Raw genomic sequence first — 25081 nt, 5'->3', positions numbered from 1 at the left:
AGTTATTTTTTGCGATTTCAGCAGTGGCCTACTAGTTCGTTCAGGAAAAGTGGAAAAACAACCCAAATTATTAATGCTTGAAAGTAGTTATAGCATAAAGGTAAAGTTATTATAATATTATTAGAACAGAAAGTTTTAAAAATAATGTTTCATTCATTGCAAATATATGATTCTAGTTTATTCTTAACAGTATGGTTTGATGCATGTATTATTTCCTTACAACCTAATTTATTTAGAGATTTTTTAATAAGAATGATAAAAAGATACATGTTCTAACTCAATAAGGTAAATAAACAGAGTAAGTTTCAGAGAGAGTTATGTTTATATTTGTAATTTGGCGGCGGAGAACAGGGGTGGTCGGGGGAGGGAGTGGAGCAGGCGTGCGCGCCGGCGGGGAGGGGTTCGATCGCCGCCAGTTTGTTTACACCGTAGCCCGCGTCGAGTCCTCACCCTGTGGTTCCCGGGAGTTGGGGGCCTGCCCCTGAGCGAAGAGCCAGGGGCTCGGGGCGGCCCAGCGAGCCGCCTGGCCATGGAGCCCGAGTGGTCCACCTTCCGGGGGGCGGCAAAAGCGGCCCAAGTCCGGGGCGGGGTACAGGTGTTGCCACCGGTCGTGCCCCCCCGGGCCGGCAAGCCCAAACCCCCCGTTCCGCCCAAAAGGGATGAGCTCACCCGCCTCACTACCGTCAAAAAGGACCCGATTCCTATTCAGCGACCGCCCTCACCGCCCCCGGTTGACGAGGTCGCTAAACCCTTGGAAGTCCTTGAACGGAAGATCCTCGAGAGGATAGAGAACAGGTACCGTGACAATGCTCAGACCGAGTCCGCTATAGATAGGAAATTGGCGGATTTCAAGGAAGAAGGTCAATTACGTAGAAATAGTGTTGAGAGGAAGAACGATGAACCTAAGACTTTTTCCGAAACTATAGAGCACTTCGAGAGGCAAGGTAGCTTTGGAAAAAGTTCCGGTAAATCTGGTAAGACATTAGTAAGATCTAATTCCGAAATAAAACCTGTAGCTAAAGTTGTAGACTATGAAAATTCAGTTAATTTCGATTGCAATGAAGTTTTATACGCCAGTATTAACCCCGAAACCAAAAGATATTCCAAAGAGATTCCTAATAGTGATAGTAAATCGAATCTATCTAAGCTTTCCTCGAGCCCTGTTTCCAAAGATAGTCCTGTGTCTTTGAATAGATTGAGTGAAGAAAAAGAAGAATCATCAGATGAGGAAGGTGCTACAGCAGACATTTGGGTGCGAGCAATAGATTCTCCAGTGAAGAAACCTGAAAGTTTACATTTTAGAAGTAACTCGACGAGCGAAGATAAAGAGGACAGATTCCCCACATCTCATCGAGCGTCCATCGACAACTCGCAACTGAGAACACCACCGAAGTTCGAGAGACCTCAAATTATTGTAGAAAACAAAGAGGGTGAAGCGCCACCCGAGTATCCGATAGTCGACAAGAGGTTAGGGAAGGTCGGGACCGAGAGCCTGCCGTGCAGCAGGCCAGGATCTCGAGCCACCAGCCGATCCTCCAGTCCAGCGGCCTTCGGGGGTGAGAAGGATAGAAAGAAGATGAGTGCAGCAGAGGCTCTAGGGGTGGTAGCGAAGCCTTGTCCTCGGCCACCTCCTGGCAAGCGGAAAAATCAACTTGAGTTCCGAAGGCAGAGTTTGGGCAACCTATCGGATACCAAACTATCGATGGGCTGCAGCACGTCATGTCCAAGTCACCAACTGTGGAGTAGCTTTGGCGAGTGTCAAGAACAGGAGTACAGGCGGCATGAGAGAGCCAGAGGTCAATCAGCCGACAGCAGAACTCTTCAGAGGCTTAAATCGGAAAACTGGGAGACTCAAAGTTATTCAAGCACTCTTTCCAGGATCGGAAAATATTCTAGTTCAAAATATTTTCAAAAGGAGGAACAGAGGCAATGTCGGCACCCTCAGGATGTCGGAAAGAGGACATTCTCTGTTGAAGAATTGAGATCTGGAGGTTTTGTGCGTGGTTCGGCAACAACTGGCTCGGCCAGAAGTTCCTTTGGCAAATCTCCCCGTGTAACATTCGCTCTTTCCGAAGAAGAAATGGGTGCTAGTGGAGGAGCGACGCCAAAATACCATGCCACTGGGAGGACAAGGTCTTACGATGCAGACGAAAAGTACCATCAACAGGTAGAATTAGAGAATACGCTATGCATGAATCGTTCAAATATTTTTCTCATAGCATTGTCATTTTATGTTAGCTCTTCCAACGATAATTTCGATCTACACTCTAAAAATATCAGAAATTTACATAATTTTTTTTATATATATATTAAATAGTAATATAACTTTATGGATATTTTACACCTTTTCCTAGAGGTATCCTAATTTTTAAATAGTAATTAAATGGTAAAATAAATGAGTGTCAGTTAAACTATTCCATGAGTTCGGTTGACAATAATGAAATTAGTAACCACGCAAAGTACCATTACTTCTTTACTTACTGATAAAGGAGAGTAAATGCTTTATGTAAATTATCTATCAGGATCGGGCGGTGGAGTTGCCGCTTAAGTGGGGCACTATCTTTTGAGTTGCAAATTTTCAGAGGCACCCTCTTGTACCGCACTGATGATACTATATGTATTGAAGGTTTTAACTTCAACGGCTTATTATAATACTCTAATGAAATTTCTTATTGAAAGGAATAAGCTTAAGCTTAACGGTTAACTTAATTTTATAAAATTTGTTTACAATCAGGTGGTAAATAATTTATCAAAAATTAAGATGCATTATTGCTCACTGCTACCATATGCGAAAGCGATTATGAGCTGCCCATAGATCGTAACAATGTAATTTTAAATCCATAGATACATAAGTAAAACAAATGTAAAAATACTAACATTCTATTCACTGATAACTACGTTTGTATAAAATTAACTATTCATAACAGAAATACTTCCACATTTTGAACTTATAAACAGCGCTAAAATAAATTTGTACTTCAGAAGTAAAAAAAAAACTAAGAGTCATTTTCATAGTTTTAATGAAGAACAGTTCTAGTATAATTAATGGTTTATTTTTAACAAATATCTTCCAAAAAAAATTGGTCTAACATTATTTATATTTATTATTTATTTATGCTATTTATTATTATTTATACATATACATGTATTTATTATTATTTATACATATACATGTATTTATTATTATTTATACTTCGGAGTAAAGAAAATCCGATTCTGTCACTTACAAGTTTACATGAGAGCGGTTTAAAAGGATATTTCTCTAGCAATAAAACTGTACTTATTTTTTTATATTTTTTTTAATGTCATGTCCTTTGTAATTGTTCTGGGAGATGGTCCTCTGGGTAGAGAAAATATAGTCAAATATAGATTATTAATATCTAATTGATAAAAACTGACATACTGTACTATACCTATTATAACTAGAAATAGAAATTCACAACAGCCAAAAACATAACATACTTTCTATTTAAAATAATGCACAAAATTATCCAATTTAAAAGTCATAAAAATTTAATTCCATTTTCTGAATTCTACCACATTGAAACAGACATTTTTTATCACTCACCATCTTATGAAAGATTGAAATTAATCTGCATGCATTAATGATGGAACCATACACAGGACTAAGTGGTAACGCGATGCCATGCGTTGGTTAATTGATGCAATTCATGGATCAGGATGTCCAATGTTCTCGTTTCCACTAAACGGGAAATATTGATCAACTTTCCGTATACCAGGTCATGCATGTGGATATTGAGCAGGGGGTCAGTGAGAATCAATTAATGACCTCAACTGTATTGAGAACCTCGAAAAATGTTTAGATTTTGGATCAAAAATAAATTGTAGGTATATAATATAATAACTTATAACATATTGAATAGTAATAATATAATAATAAATTATGAGTAACCATTAATTTGTAACTGTATAAATTAATTATATGAAGATATAAAATATTTTTAAAAACAGAGCAGGACAACGTAGTTATTCCACAAACATTTAAAATTAACATCCACACTTAAGTTGTGATACCTTGTACGCCTGCAAAAATTCTCCATTTAGTTAATTACCAATACCTTTCATAACAAAATATAAACTTATATTTATCCATTAGTGATATTATTGAGTAGATGGTTAGTTATTACAAATAAACGAAATTAAATATATTATGAAAATTCGGCATTTAAGAAGGACTATTTCAATCAGGAAAAGGTCTAGCTGATTTTAAAGACAATTTACAAACGTAACAAATTTAATCAATTTGTTTTTGTGAAAATGGTAAAAAAAATAATAATCAAAACTATTAATATTAAAAACAAGAAAATAAAACTGTGAAAAAGAAAAAGTTGAGATCCCGAAATGCACTTCCTTTCACCTCATAGCTTAAAAAACGCGAAAATGCATTTGGATATAACAAAATTTTTAATGACATTCACCTCCCAATTAAATTGGGGCCGCTTTTCATGACCAAATTTAGTCGAAAACAAAATACATAAATCCGACATCTTCGAAACCTGGAAAGCTTCAAATCGCGTTTTCTTGGGGTTGCTAAACGGATATAAAATGCACAATATTTCTATTGATGACATCAAGAATACTTTGGGCGGGGGGAAATAAGACTATAATATAGTGATAAATTAATTTAATAACATATTTTATATTATATATTAATATAGTTGTGTACCTTTATTGTGTTATTGTTTTTCTTATATTTTACGCCTGGATATTTAATACTTGGAGTTACAATTTTCTGACAATTTAGGGTTCGAGAAATCAAGGAATAAAAGCGACAAATTTACTAATAAGAACTTCTTACTATCTACTTGTGCCTGAACCAAATTTACGAAACGGTACTGAAAAAAAAGAACTTATTAATAATTAAAAAGATGTTAATAATTTCACAATTCAGTGATTTAGACAGAATACTCGTGTAATAGTCACCTTAACCCCTTGGTTTCTCAATTGATCGTAGGATAATAATTAAAATTATCATATAGGATTTCCTGAATAAATACGTTGAATGCTAAAGTACTGGAATAAATTAATGTCGAACTTGAACGATTTCAGTATTATTTCCCCGTAACTCGTATAAAAATGTGACTTATATCTCATATAACTTAAAACATGTATCTCTGAAGCTCATATCATATCATGAGAGTAAACTTGAGGGCAAGAAAAACTTTTAGATTGATAGGAAATACGGTAAAGTTCTGGTATATTTTATGAAAATATAAAATTGCAAAAGTTTATAGAAACAAAATTTAAAAGAAAACATAATACAAATTCTTTATAATAGTAATTTGCAATTATAATATATAAAATTTTAAATAAATGATTAAATAACTAAATACTTACAAAAATGAAATACAATATTTTTTTTACAGCGGTTTAGTTGAGGAAGCTACTTTGATCTAGTACACTCTTATTACTTTTATTTTTAATATACTTATATGAGTTCTTGGATAGAATATTTATATTTTTTTTTCCAAAAGATAATTGATCGTATGAACCAGATTGTAGAAAGATAGTTCGGGTGGCGGTAAACTGGTAATAAAGGTACAAAATAGTAAAAAAAACTATTTAATGTTAACTTTTTTAGGCTAACATCGAAATATTTTTTTTTAATATATCATCCAAAACTCCTATGAATTTATTAAAAATAAAAGAAATAACATTGATCTAGATTAATAAACTAGCTTCTTCAACTAAACCTCAGTTAAAAAAAATACTAAATTTCATTTTTGCAAGTATTTAATTATTTATCATGTACTTTAAATTGCATACATTACAATTGCAAATGACCATTATCAAGATTTCTTGTTCATGTTTTCTCATAAATTTTGTTTCTATAACTGTTTACCAATTTAAATTTCTATTTATTTTTTTTAAATGTTCATTTCGTGAAATATTACATTACGTTTCAATTTTGAATAATTGAGCTTGTAAAAAATTATAAAAATCACACCAACTCAACAAAAATACGAATAAATTAAACAATATAACTATTTAGAAAATAATGCAATTGTTAAAAGAAAGTTTAGATTAACAATTTAAAAAAAAAGATTTAACAAAAAGAATAAATGTTATACAATAAATCTCCAATTTTTTTTTTAATACTATGGAATAAATGATGTAAATTTTAATTCATATATTTCTTTCCAGTTCATGTACAAAATTATATATATTATAAAATTAAATAATTATTACTTAGTTTCTATTGGAATCCTGATCTCAGTGCCAACCTGTTGTGGTAAGGAAATACTTGGCCGCTAAAGAAAAGCTATCGAAAAGTCTCGACGAAGATAAAGTGAGGACCATCCATCAGAAGCGATCTGTCTTTATAAATGGCTCGTTTTCAGCTTCTCCTTTTCTTATTAGGAAAGAAAATTCTTAATAAAAATCCTATAACACATTTTTTTTTCTTTTTATCCCTCGACTTCTACTTAAACATGAAGTACATGGTGTTCAATATTTAATAATACTATTCATCGGGTCCACAGAATCAGAAAAAAAAATTGATTCTAGGCTAGAAAGTCAGTCACATTTTTCTTATAAACTAGCTGACACGGAAATGCTTCACTATTACTAGATTTGAATATGTAATATATATTGATTGAATGAACACAGTTGATAGATTGGTATCCATTTAGTTAAAATTCAACAAATTACGTTCATATAACTTTTATATCTTGTAAAAAATTCTATAACGGAATAGAAATCAATATCTAAGAACCTCTCTAAGATGAAATAAATAATTTTGAAAAAAAACAAAAAAAAAAAACGGTGTAAATTGGTTCAGAACTTTTGGAGATCTTTAGTAAGTAACAAATATTACATTTTTATTTATATAGATGAGTGATATCAAAAATATCAAAATCACTATATATTTTCAATACTTGTTGGTTATAGGTGATTTTTTTCTCTGCTCAGATAGTCCCATTATTTATCATATTGTCTCTATACATTATATACAAATGTATATATTTTAAGTTATTTATGAATTTTGAATTAATTTCAATCATATTTTTTTTCTAGTAGATAAGTCTAAGATTTCAATAGCTAATTAACCTTCCGAAAACGAAATTGTCCATTTAAAAAAAAACACTATGTAAGTCGGGCCTATGGAAGGTCTTTGATAAGTAACAAATGAACATTATATTTGTATTTATTTATATAGATGAGAGTTCACTATAATGCTCCCCCTACCAAGCAGCGATAAGAATGAAAATAAAAGATCAATAAATTTATTCCCTTGAAGGAATGGGAGACTGAGAAGCCAGGGAAGAAAATAGTGACGAATTAGCCCAATCTAATATCCATCTGGGTTTAATTAGAAATAAAAAATTTATATTTGAAAGTTTAATAGGAATTAAAAAGTAGTCACTTCCGTAAAGATCCGGCAGGACGGTCCATTCCATACTAGTATATAGTCTCGAACTGCAAAGAGATAAGTCGATGGCGGAATACGTTTTACATAACTGGATCTAAGGAATGTGGGTATTCCGGAATTTAATGTAGAATGAAATTTTCTATTATTCTGCCACGTAAGTTTGTGTCTTGCGGTCCCCATAAGGAGTTATGCCCATTAAGATCTGCAATATATAGAACTGGGTGAAACAAAATATATATCTATCAGATGTTTAGACTCTATTGACCGACCTTGTGGGATGTAGATGTTACAAACGGAAAATATGAAGCCTAAGTCAGCTAAAACTTGAAGGTGAGAGTAAATTTAAATTTGTTTCAAATAGAGGGATAGAAAACAACCACCAGTAAAAAATAATTTCCTAAACTAATGATGATGTTAAATTTTCCTCTCTTCCAAAAAAAAAAAAAGAAGACAATTCTAGATGCTCAAAATCTAAGTTAATCAACGTCGTTCACCTATAAGAAAATTGACCACGTTTAAATGAAAATTATAAAAATCTTACGTAAAAAAAAAAAACAATTTTTGATGCCCAAAATCTTAGTGAATCAACATCGTTCACCTTTACGAAAATTGTCCACGTTTTAGTATCTTATGAGGTAAACGATAGCGTAAGTTAAATTTCAGTCTAGCAGCATATTTGCAGACATGTGAAACTTAATTCGCCTTCGTTTATAATCTGCAATAAGAATTGTGTTTCAGCCGAAAAACTCGTGATTTTGAAACAGGATTTTGAGGAAAGGAGGCGACCGATTTAACATTGCCGTTGAAAAAAAACAAACAAATGTACTAGACTGAGCATATAAAAGAAAAAAATTAATCTGGGAAAATCTGCCAACCTTTTTTGATAAGCCTTAAAAATAAATGATTGTCAGCTATAAGACCCAGATGAGGGTATATAGTCACTAAAAACTCTGATTGAACGATATTATGAAATATCCCATTAAGTTGCTCCACATGGAACTGCATCGTCTTTTTCCATGGAGTCTACAGTGATCAAGATTTTTCCATCACCTATAGGAGGACAACTTACAGGAGACTGCAAGAAAGCCTCTAACTCAACTATGTCATTCAGTAATATTAAGGGCATTTACAGGCATTCAGGGTAAACAAATATGCAACTAGCCAATTCATAAAATAATAAATAAACAAACCTGACAATAAAAGCAAAAATAAAGACAGTAGGAGGTGTAAGAAGAAAATGTAAGATATCTTGACTAGAGATGCAGGTATCGACCAGGTAGGCTGTAACAAGTTGGGTCGTGGAATTGCCCCGTGGGGAGTCGGCCAGAAGTCCAACTTAACACAACTGTCTGCCGTTCTTTCCTTGGCATTACTTGACAAATCGAAGCGATTTTAGTTCGGACTTATAATTTACGTTTTAAGACTAGGATTATAACCAACAGAATTTTGAGGAAAAATGAAATTTTCATTTCATTCAGGTGATTTCTGAAACGATAGTATTATTAACACATGCGTTAATGACTTAACCACTGTAATTATTCAAGATGAATTTTGCTAACATTATAGTCGTATAAAAATATTAGTTAAATATTATGTTTTATTATTATTATTTGTCTATCAACTTTCTTTTGTTTAACAACGTATTTAAATTATTTCAAATAAACGATCTTACCACCCTAATCCACTTGTTTCTAATCTTACTTCCTCTTCAATTCCTCATAATCCTCCTGAGCGTTTGAAAAGAAGATGGCTTCGAGATTTTCTGTATTTGAAATGTTATTGGAGATCTACCAATCAGTAGGTTCTCCAAAAGACTTTGTAATATTACATACAAAATGATCATAAACATAATATAGCGAACAAGCAATATAAATGTAAAATAATTCACTTCACATTTCCTAGTTCTACTTTTTATTTAAATTTTATTAAATAATTTTTAATTTACATCTGTAAATTTTAATAATGAAATTATTATCACTATTTTATAAAAACAAAATTATATTGTTTTTTTTTAAAGTAAATTACAATACATCCTTAACTAAAATTATAGTCATTATGTTTTAAATTGTTTCTGTTTTTAACAAACAAAATGAAATAAAAGCTATAATTTTACCTTGAATTCAACTAAAAGCGAACAATATATAGTAACAACATACAATCATAACAACTAACAATATCTATAATAATGGCATAAATGCAAACAAAGCCGACTAAAAAATAAACTAACTAATTTAGCTTATTTTTTATTTATTTATTTTTTTTTTAACATCAATTGTTGATAGTAAAATGAAATATTTAGCCAGTAAATGTTGTCTAGTTTTAAAACAGCAAAACGTAGTTCATACGTTCCTAGAGGATCAAAACCTTTCTTATAATAAGGTATTCCGGATAAAAGAGAACACACCGAGAAAATTATCGAGGCAAGGCGCTATTTTTAATAACAATTTTCGCATTCAGCCTGTTTATTCATTTATCTTATTTCACCCTAATACTATTTCTATTAACCCTATAAGATTTTAATATCTATAATTCATTAAATGTAATTGAAGATTTAATTAAATTTCTCATGTAATGATTCTGCTTACTGTTCGATTCGTTTTAAATCCCGTCTTACATGTACATCTATAGCATAAGGGGAACCACTGTTAATAATTTCAACTTTGTTGAAATTAATATTGGTACAATATTTTTTAAGATATAGTAATCAACAATTAGTTAGTAAGTGAGATGTTACAGCCACGGGGGCCATTTGTTGCCGATAGAGTTATGGCGTCCCCTCATCAACTTCGTTACTGCAGCGGTGCTGATAGGCAGGTACAATCCGGTTTTATTATTCAGATTCAGGACAACGACACACGTTCCCAAACTTTATAAATGTATAATATAGATGTCATTAAAGTGTTGGTGTGACAGAACTGGCCATGCCACACTAGTACTGAAGTGTTCGAGACTATGGCATGACAGGATCTGCATGCCAATCCCAGCTGCATGTACGTCAACAAATACCCATGACGTACAGCTTCGTAAATGCCAAAGACAAATACCAAGAAACATGTGATCCAGTGCCAAACACAACGAGGATCCCACATCTCGGTAGTGAATTATAATCAGATATAACGAAGAGAGAATCGATTCCATTTTCATATGATGCGAAACTGTTTTCAGAGACTAATCTAATTGTTTTATTAGAAACGCGGTATCCTGAAATCAAGAACGAAAAAAATTTTTTTTTTATTATTCTAATTCCTTATATATTTTTTTCATTTAGAGAGAGGGTTGAAAATGAAATATATATAAAAAAAAAAAGTAAATTTCTGATATTAATTTATTGTTCGTTACTAAGAGGAAAAAAATAATGGTTTTATACCTTCTCAAACGGATTATTCCCTCTTATAAAAAAGGAGTGGGTTCATAGGTTCATAGGTTTAGACACATTACATCAATCTGTCCTTGAGGGGATATTACGATTCATTTCCTTTTAATAAATTTATTATTTAAACCTTGTAATTTTTCAATAACAATAATTTTCACTGAAATACAGAAGTTGGAACAATATGAAGAATATAATATAAATAATTCCTCCTTCTCCTTGGAAGCCTAGAACCTTCCTCACTGGAGAATTTATGCTAGGAGATGAGGCCACAGTTTCTCTTCCACACTAGCTGATGAACAGCACCGATTTCTCTCTTTGCCTGATAAAACTGTCACATAAATTTCCTCCTTTCGGGAGGCTAAATGGTTCAGTTATATTCCACTTCTATTTATTGTTTCTTAAATAATATATTACAACAAAAAAAAATAGGATCTCCTTCCACACTCTACAGCAATTTTGTCCAAACAAGCCGAAAAGGTCACAGCATTATAAACTTCACAATAGACATCGACTAAAATAAAAAATCTAATTTACGGAAAATGAGATAGGAATCTAAAGTTCTAAAATATCTAAAAGTTCCTGGCCATATTTTATCCTGTACGATCCCAAATCATTCCTTCCGTTTTAGTGAAGTTTCATCACCTAAGCCAATTTCAAGACCTGGAATGTAAAATAAGAATCACCACACGCCGGTACTACCAATTTGTGGCTGGTTCTACTTTTTTTAAATTTATTTACTTGCTATATATAGAAATTCAAGTTCCAGGTATTGTTTGATACGCCGGCAAGCATTTGAATTCCAATGGAATTCAGATAAGAGATTTATAGGCAAACACTACATCCGTCGCGATGGGTTTGCTAAACGTTTTACGAGACTTGCTCCAAGGCGAGTAGGAACTATCATTAAACAGGTTGGCCAGAACATACGCTATGTTTCATTCTAATCCCAACCGAAGATTTTGGGTTTCACTTTATTTTAAAACATTTGCATTCAGCATTTCAAGCATCTTATACTCGTCTAAATCTGCCCAACCCCTTAAGAAGGTCTCCCGTTATTAATTAATAACCTTTTTAGATAAGAAGAAGGCTTTGAAGAAGGAGTATAAGGAGAGGGTAAGCTGTCTGGAAAAGTGAAGCCAAATAAGCGGGACTTATGATGAATTCTAGGGTCGTGGCAGAATAGTGGGAGCCAATCCCCCCTCTGCCTTCTTTTAGTTTTGATTACAATGGTGGACATCCCTATTAACTTTTTGGCTTCACTTTTCCTTTAAAGGAGAGAAGCGTAAGCCACCTCCTACATCGGATGGAAGTATAAATACATTGAAGACTTTATAGGCTCAAAAAAAACTGGAAACCTTTATTCAATAATGTAATCCAACATTTTTTACAAGACATTTTAATATTTTCGATAAGTGTGATCATTTTCTGTCAAAAGTAATTACCGAATTCGTAAAATATAAACAGGAGAAATATGTGTATAGAATAAAAATAATTTATTGTTTCAGTAACATCACTTGATTAAGACACGTTGAAGCGTCAAAGGTACTTATATAAAGTGGTTCACTTGACTGAACTGAAACCGGCTTATCTGTTATTAAAATTTTTTTGCTTGAACAGACTTTTTAAACAAGTACATTTCTTAAAAGATTTTGTAGCAAATCGAATTCAACAATTAAGAAGGTTAAAAAGTATGAATAAATTATTTTCCCCCATAATGGTTGCAAATAGAAGAGGGTTGATTGAAAACAAATTATTAACTAAATCAATTGACAGTGAAATGTAATTGATTTTTACAAAATTTAATAATATAAAATAGAAAATATGATTTTGAACCAGTTTTGGTCGAAATAAATACCACTATTATGAATAATTCTATAAATATAAACAAGAGATGGTAAAGTTTTCCATTCAATTTCCATTGATTTAAATTTCAAACTTTTTCATAAGTCTGTTTATTAATTTTTTTAAAAGTAAATAGAATACTTTTCGTTTATATCATTTAGCCTACAAAGAAATTTAATATTTTATTTTCAGTTGTAAAGAAGTCCTTTCATTTCTTCATTTCTGATTCCATTACTTTTTCACCCTCTTTTTTTCTCTGTGGACAGAAACTAGTTTGCCAAAAAAAAAATAATACTACTGCTCACAGCTTGGTTTAATTTTTTTAAATGTAACATCAGGCATTTAACATACATAGTCTTTGTGCATATTCTTTTTGTTATAAAACAGATAAGACATCATTTAAAAATTCTAGTAGGCATATTGTGAAATAGCGATGGATTAAAATTCAGGATTAAAACTAGGTATATAATATTCCCGTATTCTAATTCCATTGCTTTATTTAATAGTTTTAAAAGTGTTTTGATTATTTTTTTTTTACATTACAATTTACTTAGGTAGTCTTAACTTCAGACTATCCCTAAGCTAGAAGGACTGACACAAAAACTAGGTTAATTGCACCAGTTGTTGACATGTACCAGTTATTGACATGTCAACCTTGGTTTTTAAAAACGTAGAGCTTGATACCACGAAACAACAATTTCGAAATTGGCGCCAGTGGTAATCTGAGGGTTTAGTTTGGCCAACAAAGACAAACAAAAAAAATATTTGCCTGCCAAAACTTATGCATTTAATCTACCTTCTACTATAAAATTTACTGAATACATTAAATGAAAAACAATCAAAACAGCTTTTTTTGGTCTGATGTGCCACTATTGAAGCAAAAGAGAGATATTATTACGCACCACCTACTTTGCTGATTAACTAGGTTCTGAGAAGGAAAACACTAATTAGGCAAATTATCATACAAAATGAAGGCCACTGATTTAGGAATATTAGTTTGTCACCCTAGCAGATTTTTAGACTTAATAAGAATTAGACTTCACGTATAAGAACTATACTAGTTTATTTTAAGGTTCATCGAAAATCAGAAGTAGAATTGCCTAAAATCAGAATTTTGGTAATCCAAAATACTGTTTTCTTCATCTTTCAACATTATTTTTAGCCATTGAGATCTCTTTAGTAATGAATTGGTAAAGACGAGGCCAGGAATAGGAAAATCAAAACTTAACCGAGCCGAATCGTTTTATTTACATTAGGTTAAAGTCTCTTCCTTACTTAACTCAGGTTCATCACCTAAACACTGGACCCTGAGCCTAAATAAGGCCCCTAATAACCTCATGGCCTAGGCTTAGGTAGTTGGCCTCGTTAACTGTTTAGGGCTTACAAAAGCTAAATTACAAATCAGACTTGTGAACTGGCTAAGCCTAGCTTAAGGAGGTAAAAGATCATCTCCCCCTCCCAATTCAAGCTCCCACTAATTCTATTCTCCTTCCAACCCGTTCCCTCAGCATTTATGACCATTTTCATAAATCAGATTCCCAAAATCTTATTGCTTTTTTATTCATTTCCATCGTCTACGCTATTGTACAACCTTTGATGTCTTGGTTAATTTTATTGCAAAGGATGTTCACCTGTATATTCAAAATGTTTGATTCCATGTTTCATTATAATTATATAGCAAAGTGAACTGAAATAACATAGCTTTTCCTGCTTTTAAAAGAATTATTGGAAAGATGTGTAGATATATGTTTTAGTATCGCAGTGATTCATAAACTGATAGCGACTGAATAGATCACCATAAAATTGATCAGGTCAGATAATATATTAGAGAAATATATCAAATCGCATCTTATGGATATGTAAATTGATGCAGTTCGTAGGAGAAATTCGTTCTTTTGTATGACTATCATCGAACCTTTGGGTTCAGTAAGCCTATTACAATATTACAGACAAGGCAATAGAATAAATATAAATTGGTATCAATTCTGTAGTAAGTTGTAAATAATAATTAGAGCAGTAAAAATGTCATAGAATCTTCTAACGTAAGAAATAATTCAGGAGCTTAAAATACTAAAACCAGCGTAACAGCTGTGTTGTGCAGCAGGACGTGTACACAGGCGCGTGGCATTGTAGGACTTATAAGGTGGGCTACCACATGGAAATACCAATTTCAATCTTTTTTTGGTAATACTAGGTCGAAAAATATTTAACACGTGTTCGAGGGTTCTCCCTCTAGGAGCTGAGAAAAAAATCATTTACATAATTTTAGAATTTTTTTATATTATTATATGCCGCCTTTTTACTACCTGTAATTAATGGTTTTTATTACCAATCTATTTGTTCTTGTTTTTTGTGTATAATAAGAACTAAAGATTGTTAATTATTGATGAAAGTTGCTTTCAGTAAAAAACTTTTTTAAGGAACAAATATGTCAGATTTGTTCTTAGCGTATTTTATAATCCTTTAATACCAATTTTAATACAAATTTTTGAGCTTGAATTTTAGAGGATATTTTTTTTCTGCTGATATCTCTTGTTTACAAAATTAATTTATAACACCCCACAACATTATCGGAAACAGACGTAATTACAACCGTTGAAAAGCTGAATTTGTGCTCTTTTAACCCATACGAATATCTTTTAGATTTAATGCTTTTGTATTGAGGATTAAATATAGTTTTAAATTATCATTAAAATATATATATATAATACCTGGCCTGCATCAGAACAAATCAGACATATTAAAAAAATTGTTTTGGTATACTTCACTGGAAGCTATTTTCGGTTTTTAAAATTGTTTATACACATAAGCTCATTAATTGAAATTAAAAAAATATAAATAGATTGTTACATAATAATCATTAAATACATGTAGAACAAAGGCAGTATACAATAATATCAAACATTTCTAAAATTACGTTAATTTGTTTTATCTCATCCCCCACCCCTAAAGCGCATTAGCAAGAACCCTCGAATACGTGTCAGATATTTTTCGACTTAGTATAACTAAAAAAAAGTTTCAATGAAATTGGTGACTCCCATTTTTTTTAAGACCGCTTTTACTAGGCACCGTCAGAAATAAAATTTGGAAATGAAACATTTTCATTGGAGGAAGTTAAAATACACCATAGAATAAAAAACAAAACAAAAAAAAAACGTAAACTAATCATTATTCGCCTGTTTTCCTGAGAAATATTTTAACCTGAATCAATTAATCTGAATTTCGAGAACAATAGTTGAAATTTTTTTACGATTTAAAATTTTTACAGCGTATTCATTTGACCATTTTTGAAAATTACGAATAGGACAATCAAGACTCAGATAAAGATTTTTTTTTTTTTACAAAATTATCGTATGTTTTTTCTTGATCCAGCCAGTAACCAATAACTATTCCTGTTTACAATCCCACAAAAATTCGAACCATCGTGTCATGCATTCAATTACCATAATAATTTTATATTCTTAATCATATAGAACTTTTATATAATTATAATAATTTTCTGTTTTAATGTTACCTATTAATTGAGATTTATAGTCATTGTACTATACAATAAAATACTAGTACTGGATAATGGCTTATCGAGGTGTGAAGGGCCTTCGTGCAAGGTCGTAACGCGTGCGATTAATAGCTCTAAAATATAATTACGTTTCATAATAATAAGAAAATAAACAAAATTATATAGAATATTTTTTAATTGGACCCTCGTATTTTTAAATTCGATTGTTTGGTGCATCATTCCCTCTTACCCCAATCTAATAGGCAATTTACAATACGGTCTAATCTAGTATATAATGTTCAATTCAATTTAATAATAAAACATATCATAATAAAAGCTCATTAAAAGACAGAGGGGTGGTTAAATAAAATAAATAAATTTCATTCAATTCATATCAAATCCTAACAGTATTGAATTTTATCAAAAATGGATTTATAATAAAATTTTAGTATTCGCCATTTTACTTCTTAACTTTAACTACACCATAATAACCTCACTGCAATACAACTCTTCATATATTTAAACTTGAGAAAATCGAAACTATGGGTTTACAACTTTCCGAATATAAATAAAAAATATAATTTTTTTTCAACTAAAGAATTTAGCTTCTATTTTAAACAACATTCTATATTAGTTTTATGAGCTTATTTGAACATTAGAAACAATCCATTGTACTTGATATAAGATGCTCCGATTACCAATTCTTTTATGAAGAAGTAAAAGGAAACCAAGTTTTCTGTTTATCAAATTTTGTTCTTTGATAAAATAGGAAAAAAAGGAAAAAGAGAGGAAAAGGGGGTATCAAGAAAAACAGTTTAGTCATATTTCTTCTATAAAACATATTATCTCAACACCCCTCAGGAAAACGTCCAACGCCTCTTTATTTAAAAGCGTCCATTTCCTTTCAAAAGACCGTAATCAATCAAATAAGTCGAGGTGATGAAATTTGTTTATTGAATCGAGAATTTCATCGATTCACTCATATATCTTTTGGAGTCCCAGCTCATTCTCTTCCGTAAAAAAGCATTGGATAAAAAAATTGTTTGACATCGAATTAGAGTCATTAAGGTTTCTAGCCGTATAGTTTCATTTGATCGCCTTTTAATTCAAATTCATTCCTCCTTTTTTTTAATGATGGCCATACTTTTAAATATGAAAATTAGGAACTAAATTAATTCATAGGAAAAATAAACAGGCACTATTTGAATAATAGAGGAATAATTTCATTCATTATACAATAAAGAATAATTAAATGAAAACAGATTCCACGGCCCGGTTGGCAGGACTGTTTAATATAAAAGGCAGCGAGATGAAAGGCATTTGGCGACGGGGCCTTGTTTCCCGCCGTAATTACCCCGCCACTCCCAAGTAGTGATCATATCTTTTCTCTTACTACCTACCCTGTTTATTCTTCACTGTAATCATTTTATTTGACATACTGTCTCAGAAGGATAAAACTTGAGAGGGAAAAAATACATGTTCAAAAACTAATTGATATAATTCCTAAAAATAAATATAATATAAACCTTGAAAATATCATACAAATAATTTTGAACACAGCATCAAACAATATTTCTATTAAATACCAATTTTTCAATAAACCAAAAATATTAAAAATTAAATTTTATCAGATGACAAATCATGGAATAGAAACAATCACCAACACAATATGTATAAAATTGACGAAAATATAGAATAAATAAAACTTTTACACATTTGGCGACAATATCGTGTTAGTGTCATTTCCCACAAATGCTATGCAGCATAGTATACTTCAAACGCCTACTGGGAAAAATATGAATGTGTTATTTTGAAGATGACACCCATTCCTGACTGATCCCTACAGAAAATGAAAAAGTTATTATGAATAAAATAATAAGAAAAGGCGTTTCAGGTGGTGGTATTACTGATTACTTTTATTATATTACTAGTGAGAAATCCCTTTAACGGCGGCTTTGATCCTATTTATTCATAATTTTATAACCCATTTATAAATTAAAAAAAATTTAGCACCTTTTTATCAACTTCACCTTACTGTTCATATAAAGCATCAACAAAACTGCAAAAATAATTTGAAGTTCTTAATCTTTGTTTTGGAGATACAGAGATCAATAATGTCAATGAGTGAGGGATATCTGCTCTTTTATGAACAGAGTATTTGAGGGTTAAGTGTCCCAACTTAAAATATGAATTAAAAGACAAAAAAGTACTTATGATGGGATTCCGTTAACCCTTTGTTTAGGAGATATTCACGCATAAGAATTTTAATTATTTTGAGTTATTTAGGGTATACAAAATAAATTAATATGTGTTTTAACTACTTAATTAATGAAATGTTAACATAGAAATTTATATTAAATATTGCTCAAAATGATTCTTCGATATTTATTCCCAAAGCAGCATTGGCCGAACGGTACTGGAAATGAGTTTTTACAATTTTCCGCCAGCTCTCTAGCTCAGACACCACTGGACTTTGTTCGTTTGGGATGACATTAAACAAAAAGTCTAAGCAAGCCTAGTCAACGACCTTGATTCATTATAAAGGAGAATAATTGAAACTTCCGAAAGAATAACACATATCTTTTGGGCATTGCTGCTGTGAAAGAAAAATGCCAAAGCTGTCTTTATGCTCAAGGTAATCACTTTGAACAACATTTAATATGAATGTTAATGTTTCCATAAACCCTTAACCCAGATACACCCTCTACATTGAGAAGATAAAATGGGAAAAAAAAGATGAATTTGTTATTTTCTGTAAAGAATTTTTTTTTTAAATGACTACGTTTCATAGGGCGTAAAACATTTGTATTAATTTAAAAAAACTAAATTTTTTACTTAGTGTTCTAGAAATAATTTTTTTAAACTACTTATTTTAAATGTTATGATAGCCAGATTAATTAAATATCTACATCATAAGGGGAAGCACCATTAATTATCTCAACTTCAATAAGTATTGTCATTTTTGAGATACAGTGATCAATAGGTCTGTGAGAATGATATGATGTCAGTTTTTGTTGAGTTCGGTTTTATTATATTATATATTACACAATAAAATTAGTATGTATTTGTTTTTCTTATTTACTTAGGTGGTAACCATTTTAAAAATGTAGCAGTATTTTATTTACTAGTGCTTGAGGTATAGAAAAATCCTAACAATAATTTTTCATAATTTATTTTAATTTTTCTTCTTTTTAATTAAATTAACAAATATTCTCATTTGTTTTCATTTTTCATTCATTCATTTTTCTAAAATGGTGGACTAAGTTGATTATTTATTACTAAAAGTATCTAGTAATGTGAATCTGGATAAATTTACAACTTATATCTGTGATTAGAACTTTAACAGATTTTATAAGTCAGCTTCTAAAAGTGCTATAAAAAGGAGCGAATCACCTAAAGTTATTCGAGAAATTAATCCAATCATTTGTGAGCCGGCGAAGCATTATTATTCCCCTGCCGTTGTAAATGGCTTATAGACTATAATGGACTCGGCGGGGTCGAGGGCTGGCAGGAGACCACAGTAGCAGAAATAAATGCTTTCCAGAGAAGTTAGAAATAAAGTTGCTTCAGACGGAATAAAACTTAAAGAAAGATTTCTCTGCGTGTTTGAGTTTGACAAAGAGCCAAAGCTTCAATCTTGAATGTTTTAAAAAAGTTTTTAGAAATAATTACATCGCCTTCACCCTCTTTTGTTTCTGGCTAACGATTCAATTTGTATTATGGAGTTTTCGATTCAAATTAACTTCTAAACCCAATAGAGTGCCATTTATTCATATATACTCTGCTGATCAAAGGTTTGATAAAACCAGTTTTGTTGTGAAATAACTGTGCCGATATGATACTTTCACATTTCCGATGTATATAGAACATATAGTAATAGATATAAATATATAGAATGAATATATTTTGTTGTTTTATCTGTATTTGCCGTTTTTTATAAAAATATTTGGCAATAATACACTAAGATTTTCCTAAGTTCTGTAAAAACACTGTCAATTAATCGGATGAATGCAAGAAAATGTTTTAAAAAAACATTTGTTCATCGATTTCAATAGTTTTTATTCCATAAAAATCGATAGCTATTAAGACTATTATAAATGAACTAAAATAGGATGCATTACAAGATTAAGGACTTGAGTTTATTATTAATTTAAAAAAATTTTAAAAAGTTTGAGGTCCGTTATACCATACCTTCCCAGTTATATCTGTAAATTCCACCTCAACAGTTAAAGCTTAATTTTATTCTTCAATTATGTTGTAAGTCAATTATAGATTAATGCTGATAATTGATAATAATTTAAACCCCACATTCATAGTATCTTTTAGAACATAGTTTTTTTTATTCAGCAAATATATTTATTTTAACGACTAATTTGGAATCATCATATCAGACTGAAAAGACAGGAAATTTGTCGATTCCAATTATTACAACACTTACTAGACAAACGTCTAAACTTCCAACTAATTAAAAAAGCTCATTTATATGACTATAATAAGGCCTATCTAGAATTAGAGAGTTGAGTTTTAGGGCTCCACTAAACCATCGAATTCCTCTCTTATTCAATACTTACAATCCAAAATCCCTAATGATCCTTACTTTGTCACAAATCAAGTCAACCATCAGGTCCTCAATGCTCCATATGTTCCCGATTTGGCCAGAACCAGATACCAATCTTTCTATGATAAACTTCCTAAACCACCCAAACCCACTTGTTTCTAACCTGGCTTCTCCTTCATTACCTAAAATCCTCTTACCAGTTAGAAAGGAAGATGGATGGCCTCGAGATCTTCTCCTTTAGAAATATTATAGGAGTTCTATCAGTGGGTAGATTCTCCACATGCCATCGTATAACTAACACCAAATTTACTTGTTTTATATATTTTAAAACAGTTATAAATATCAATAAATAAATAAAAGGAAAAAAAATATTTTGAGCAAGAATTTATCTGCCTTATCAATGAGCAAATATGCTAGCATTGGAGAATTTTTTTTTTTAACTAATTATAAAACTAATTATAATAATGAGATCAGTGCAATAAGTCTCTTGGTAAACACCACAATAATCTTCTGGGCGGATCGTGGGTTAGTGACAGTAGATTAATTGTTTTTAATTTTAAATTCTTTGTTTTTTACAATGTTAATTATTTAAAAATTTCCTAAAATAAAGCAGGAAAGCGAAGTACCTCAATAAGTAAGGCACGATACTAACGGGCTCAGGTTGAATCCTGCTGTAGGCAATGTGTATTTATTTCTAACCATACATTTTATCTAACTAAAACACTTGAAGTTGTCTTTAACAAGAATAGTGAAACTCTTTTATTAATACTTATAAAGGGTGTCATATTTATATCGAAAGTATTTACGATTGAAAATGTTTTCATGTTGGGAAACGGTACGGTATGAGTCGGAAGTTCATTGTAAATTAACAAAAGTCTTTATTAGTTCCAAAATTTCAAAACGTGCTTCAATTTTTATAAACCGTGGGATAGCTAATTTTGACAGCTAAAATAATGAATTATATAATAAATATAATGTTATATATTATATAATAGATATACAATATTTTTTATTTAAATTAGGATTATAATATTTTTTGTAATATCTTTATTGAAATTTACAACTGTATATTATATAATACATTCAGTAAATTTTATCTTAGTTAAAATGGAGTGTTACAGGCGTGTAGAGAAACTACACATTGGTAGCACTCTAATGACATATTACATCAGCAGGTCTCGTGACCATCTTCTTTTCAGGCGCCTCGGAGGATTGTCAGGAATGGAAGAGGATGCAAGGTTAGAAACTGGGAGGTTTCAGTGGTTAGGATTATAATATTAAATAGATAAACGGTATAATCTATAACATTTTCTAAGTTGGTAATCGATGTTTAAATGAATTTGTTTTGAATTTTAAGAACCAACATAGTTCTAAATAAAATGTATTAAAATTTACATATCATAAGTTTATTGTACATAGATTGGTTTATTATTAGATCCGAGTAAAAATTTTGTTAGTTCAGCAATTCGAGAATTTCAGAATAAAAATTTGTGAAAATACCTGGATTTCGAACAACCAAAACTTTTAAATACCAAAAGTCGCACCTCACCACACCGCACACCTCGCATCCACTTAGAGACGGAACTGCTTATAACCATGATACTGTTAGTATTAATATATATTTCTATATCCTACTATCACTTAAAAAAAAATGACGTGTAACTACAATAAATGACCGATGAGTGGTGAACGTAACATAGACAAGGAGGAAAGGGTGTTACTGTTATGAAAGAACGATTATACTTCTAAATAGCAAAATCTTAGTGAAATTTAAGCCTTATTGTCGCGGCACCCAGCCTAAGAACCTCTGCTTTGAGAGTGAAGAACGTGGTTACTCATTCTAAATATTCGACCCAAAGATGAGTCAGTTAGCGAAATTCAACGATTCTATAATGTGACATTGCCATCCCTAATAATCTGTTAACCGACGGGAATAGGTTCAAAGGTTAGAGCGAGAAGAAAATGGGAGAATTATATTAAAGTTGATCGTGTAGATTTGAATTCTCACAAAGTTCAGTGAAGGAATGTATTTATGTTAGACAATGACTGCAGGTGGTTCCATCATGGGACCTTTTTTATACTTCTTAAAAATGACGGGCATATAACTTCAAAACCTTGCTTTACTGACTAGTAAGCCTAAATATTCTTTTCAAAGCTCATAGGTGTAATATCATCGAGGCCTTAAAAGTTATAATACAAGTTCATAGACTTTAAAATGAAAACATTGATAAGTCCTATGAAGAAGAAACTGCTTCATTTCCATATAGAAGAGAGTTGGGAACTATCCGAATTAGATACTACCTTTGACAGCGCTGCCACCGATACATATTTCCAACGATAAGCCTGCACGTGATTCTGCACATATCCACGTCCAACGTAATAAAAATCGCCCCGACCGGACTGGATATTAAGTTGGAAGGGTACCGGTGCGACTGAACGGGTCGATACCCTCAGCCCGCCGGCTTTGGGGTTGGGGATCCACCCCTTTGGAGGGTCCCTCTGTCTGGCTTGTCTGTGTCCGTCTTCGCCCCCCAGCGACAAGTCCCAATTATCATTATGTATATCACGATTAATTATGTAACATCTAATTAAATTACTAAATAACAATATCTACTAAACAACTTGATAATTTCCATGCTGATTTAATTAATAAAGAGGGAGCATTTCATAATGGAATAAGACCAACACCAATAAAATATCACTCTTTCATACACTGATGGCCCATATTTCCACGTAACAGACATCAGGTACAATAGTACTATCAAAACAGCATGACAGTATGACACTGCTTGTCTGTAAGCTCACAGTGAACCTAACTTCACAAACATTTTCACCTTGGTGAAAGAATACTAAATATCATTTTTAAATACAACTAATACCAAACACAAATAACAAACAGGAAATATACAAGTTTATAAGTTATATAACTTGGGGTGACTGCCCGAAGTTGGTGATCGCTCATACCCGAGTACCACCCTTCCCCAACCCTCTAAGTTATAAAAAGGTTAGCTATCGCACATTTACAGATAGTTGATAGCGTAATACTTCCAACTATCAAGCCAATCCTAACAGTGTGATAGTACTGACACAAAAGGAACTATTTTAGGTAATTAGAACTGTCATAATACGATAATATTGCCTCGAACAGCTGACACTAACAATACCAATGCCATTATCACGGTCACCATGAAACCTAGGCTTGAAATACTAAATTGTTCATGCCACTATAATAAAAAAAAATCAATAAATAAAGTGAAATAACCATGTAAACGTCTGAAAATTGATAAATACTGAAGCATCCAAAATAAATCAATTACTCTATTGTCACATTTTTTTTCCATTAATATATTACCTTCTTTTTAGAGTATCATTGAATGATTCCAAAAACAATGCCTTAAATATCTCTAATAACAGTAAATAACTAACCATTCAAAGTTTCATCAATACACTCATAATTATGGCAAAGAAAGATTACATCTCATAAATGTAAACCAAAGAGAGCACATCCAATATTAGCAGTAAAAATAACGTTTGAACAGTGACAATAAGAACGTTACTTCAAGAAAATTCAACATATACATATTACAATGTAAAGCATCCATAACTTATTCGCTATCATTTCTTAATAATATCCTATATAAAAGTAACACATTATTAATTTATATTGTGTACATGGGTATTCTGATTAAGATACTTCATTATTTATAATTATCGTAATTAACTAACTAAAGTTAAAAAATAAGATAATCGTTTAAAATTATTTTTCCAGATCTTAATTAATATACATATAATCTTGTTAAGGGCTATCTTCAACTGACTATAAAATTCTTCTGCTACATAACAAAATCTGAAGCAAATTTACATACATGCGTAAGGGTCTATAGTCTAACTTTTTTTTTCATTATAAGGGTTAAAATATTGTTTCTTATCTCCAGCCTAAGCAAATCTTAAGAGCCTTTAGAACACTTAGAAGCTTTTAATAGTTTGTGGTATGTATAGTCACAATGATGATTAAAAGTTGAACAAACAGTTAAAAAAACAACACTTCTTTTTGCACCAACTAACTCTTCTTTTAATTTTTTAAACTACCGATTCACATCGGATTCAAAATTATGACAATATGAAATAGGATAAGTAACATATGTCAAAATTATGACAATATGAAATAGGATATGTAACATATGTCAAAATTATGACAATATGAAATAGGATATGTAACATTCTTACTTGTTTGAACATTTTCAAGAGGTCTAACAAAATTTAAAACTATTTTAACAGATAGAATTTAAAGTAAAAGAATTATCAGATTTCGGTATTTGATATATTTAATAGGACAAACTATACGATGTCTTGAAAACTCACTAAGTCATTACAGTAGAGTTAAATAAAAAATAAAAAAAATAAAAAATCAATATATAT

The 25081-nt window shown here is 31.2% G+C and overlaps 1 protein-coding gene across 2 annotated transcripts in view; it reads left to right on the top strand.

The window, feature by feature from the left end:
- The first annotated feature begins 432 nt into the window (after positions 1–432).
- Positions 433–25081, top strand: part of LOC106682964 (uncharacterized) — a 390357-nt gene continuing 365708 nt past the window's right edge. For both annotated transcript variants that reach the window (XM_067045923.1, XM_067045921.1), the window contains exon 1: positions 433–2167. In XM_067045923.1, coding sequence (XP_066902024.1) covers positions 530–2167 — 1638 coding nt within the window. In that variant the 5' untranslated portion in view covers positions 433–529. The remainder of the gene's footprint in view (positions 2168–25081) is intronic.

This window comes from Halyomorpha halys, unplaced genomic scaffold (genome assembly GCF_000696795.3).
Source record: "Halyomorpha halys isolate HHAL.00 unplaced genomic scaffold, Hhal_1.1 Scaffold453.1, whole genome shotgun sequence".
NCBI lineage: Eukaryota > Metazoa > Arthropoda > Insecta > Hemiptera > Pentatomidae > Halyomorpha > Halyomorpha halys.
The sequence above is the reverse complement of the archived record's forward strand: the minus strand, read 5'-3'. Positions and strand labels throughout refer to the sequence as shown.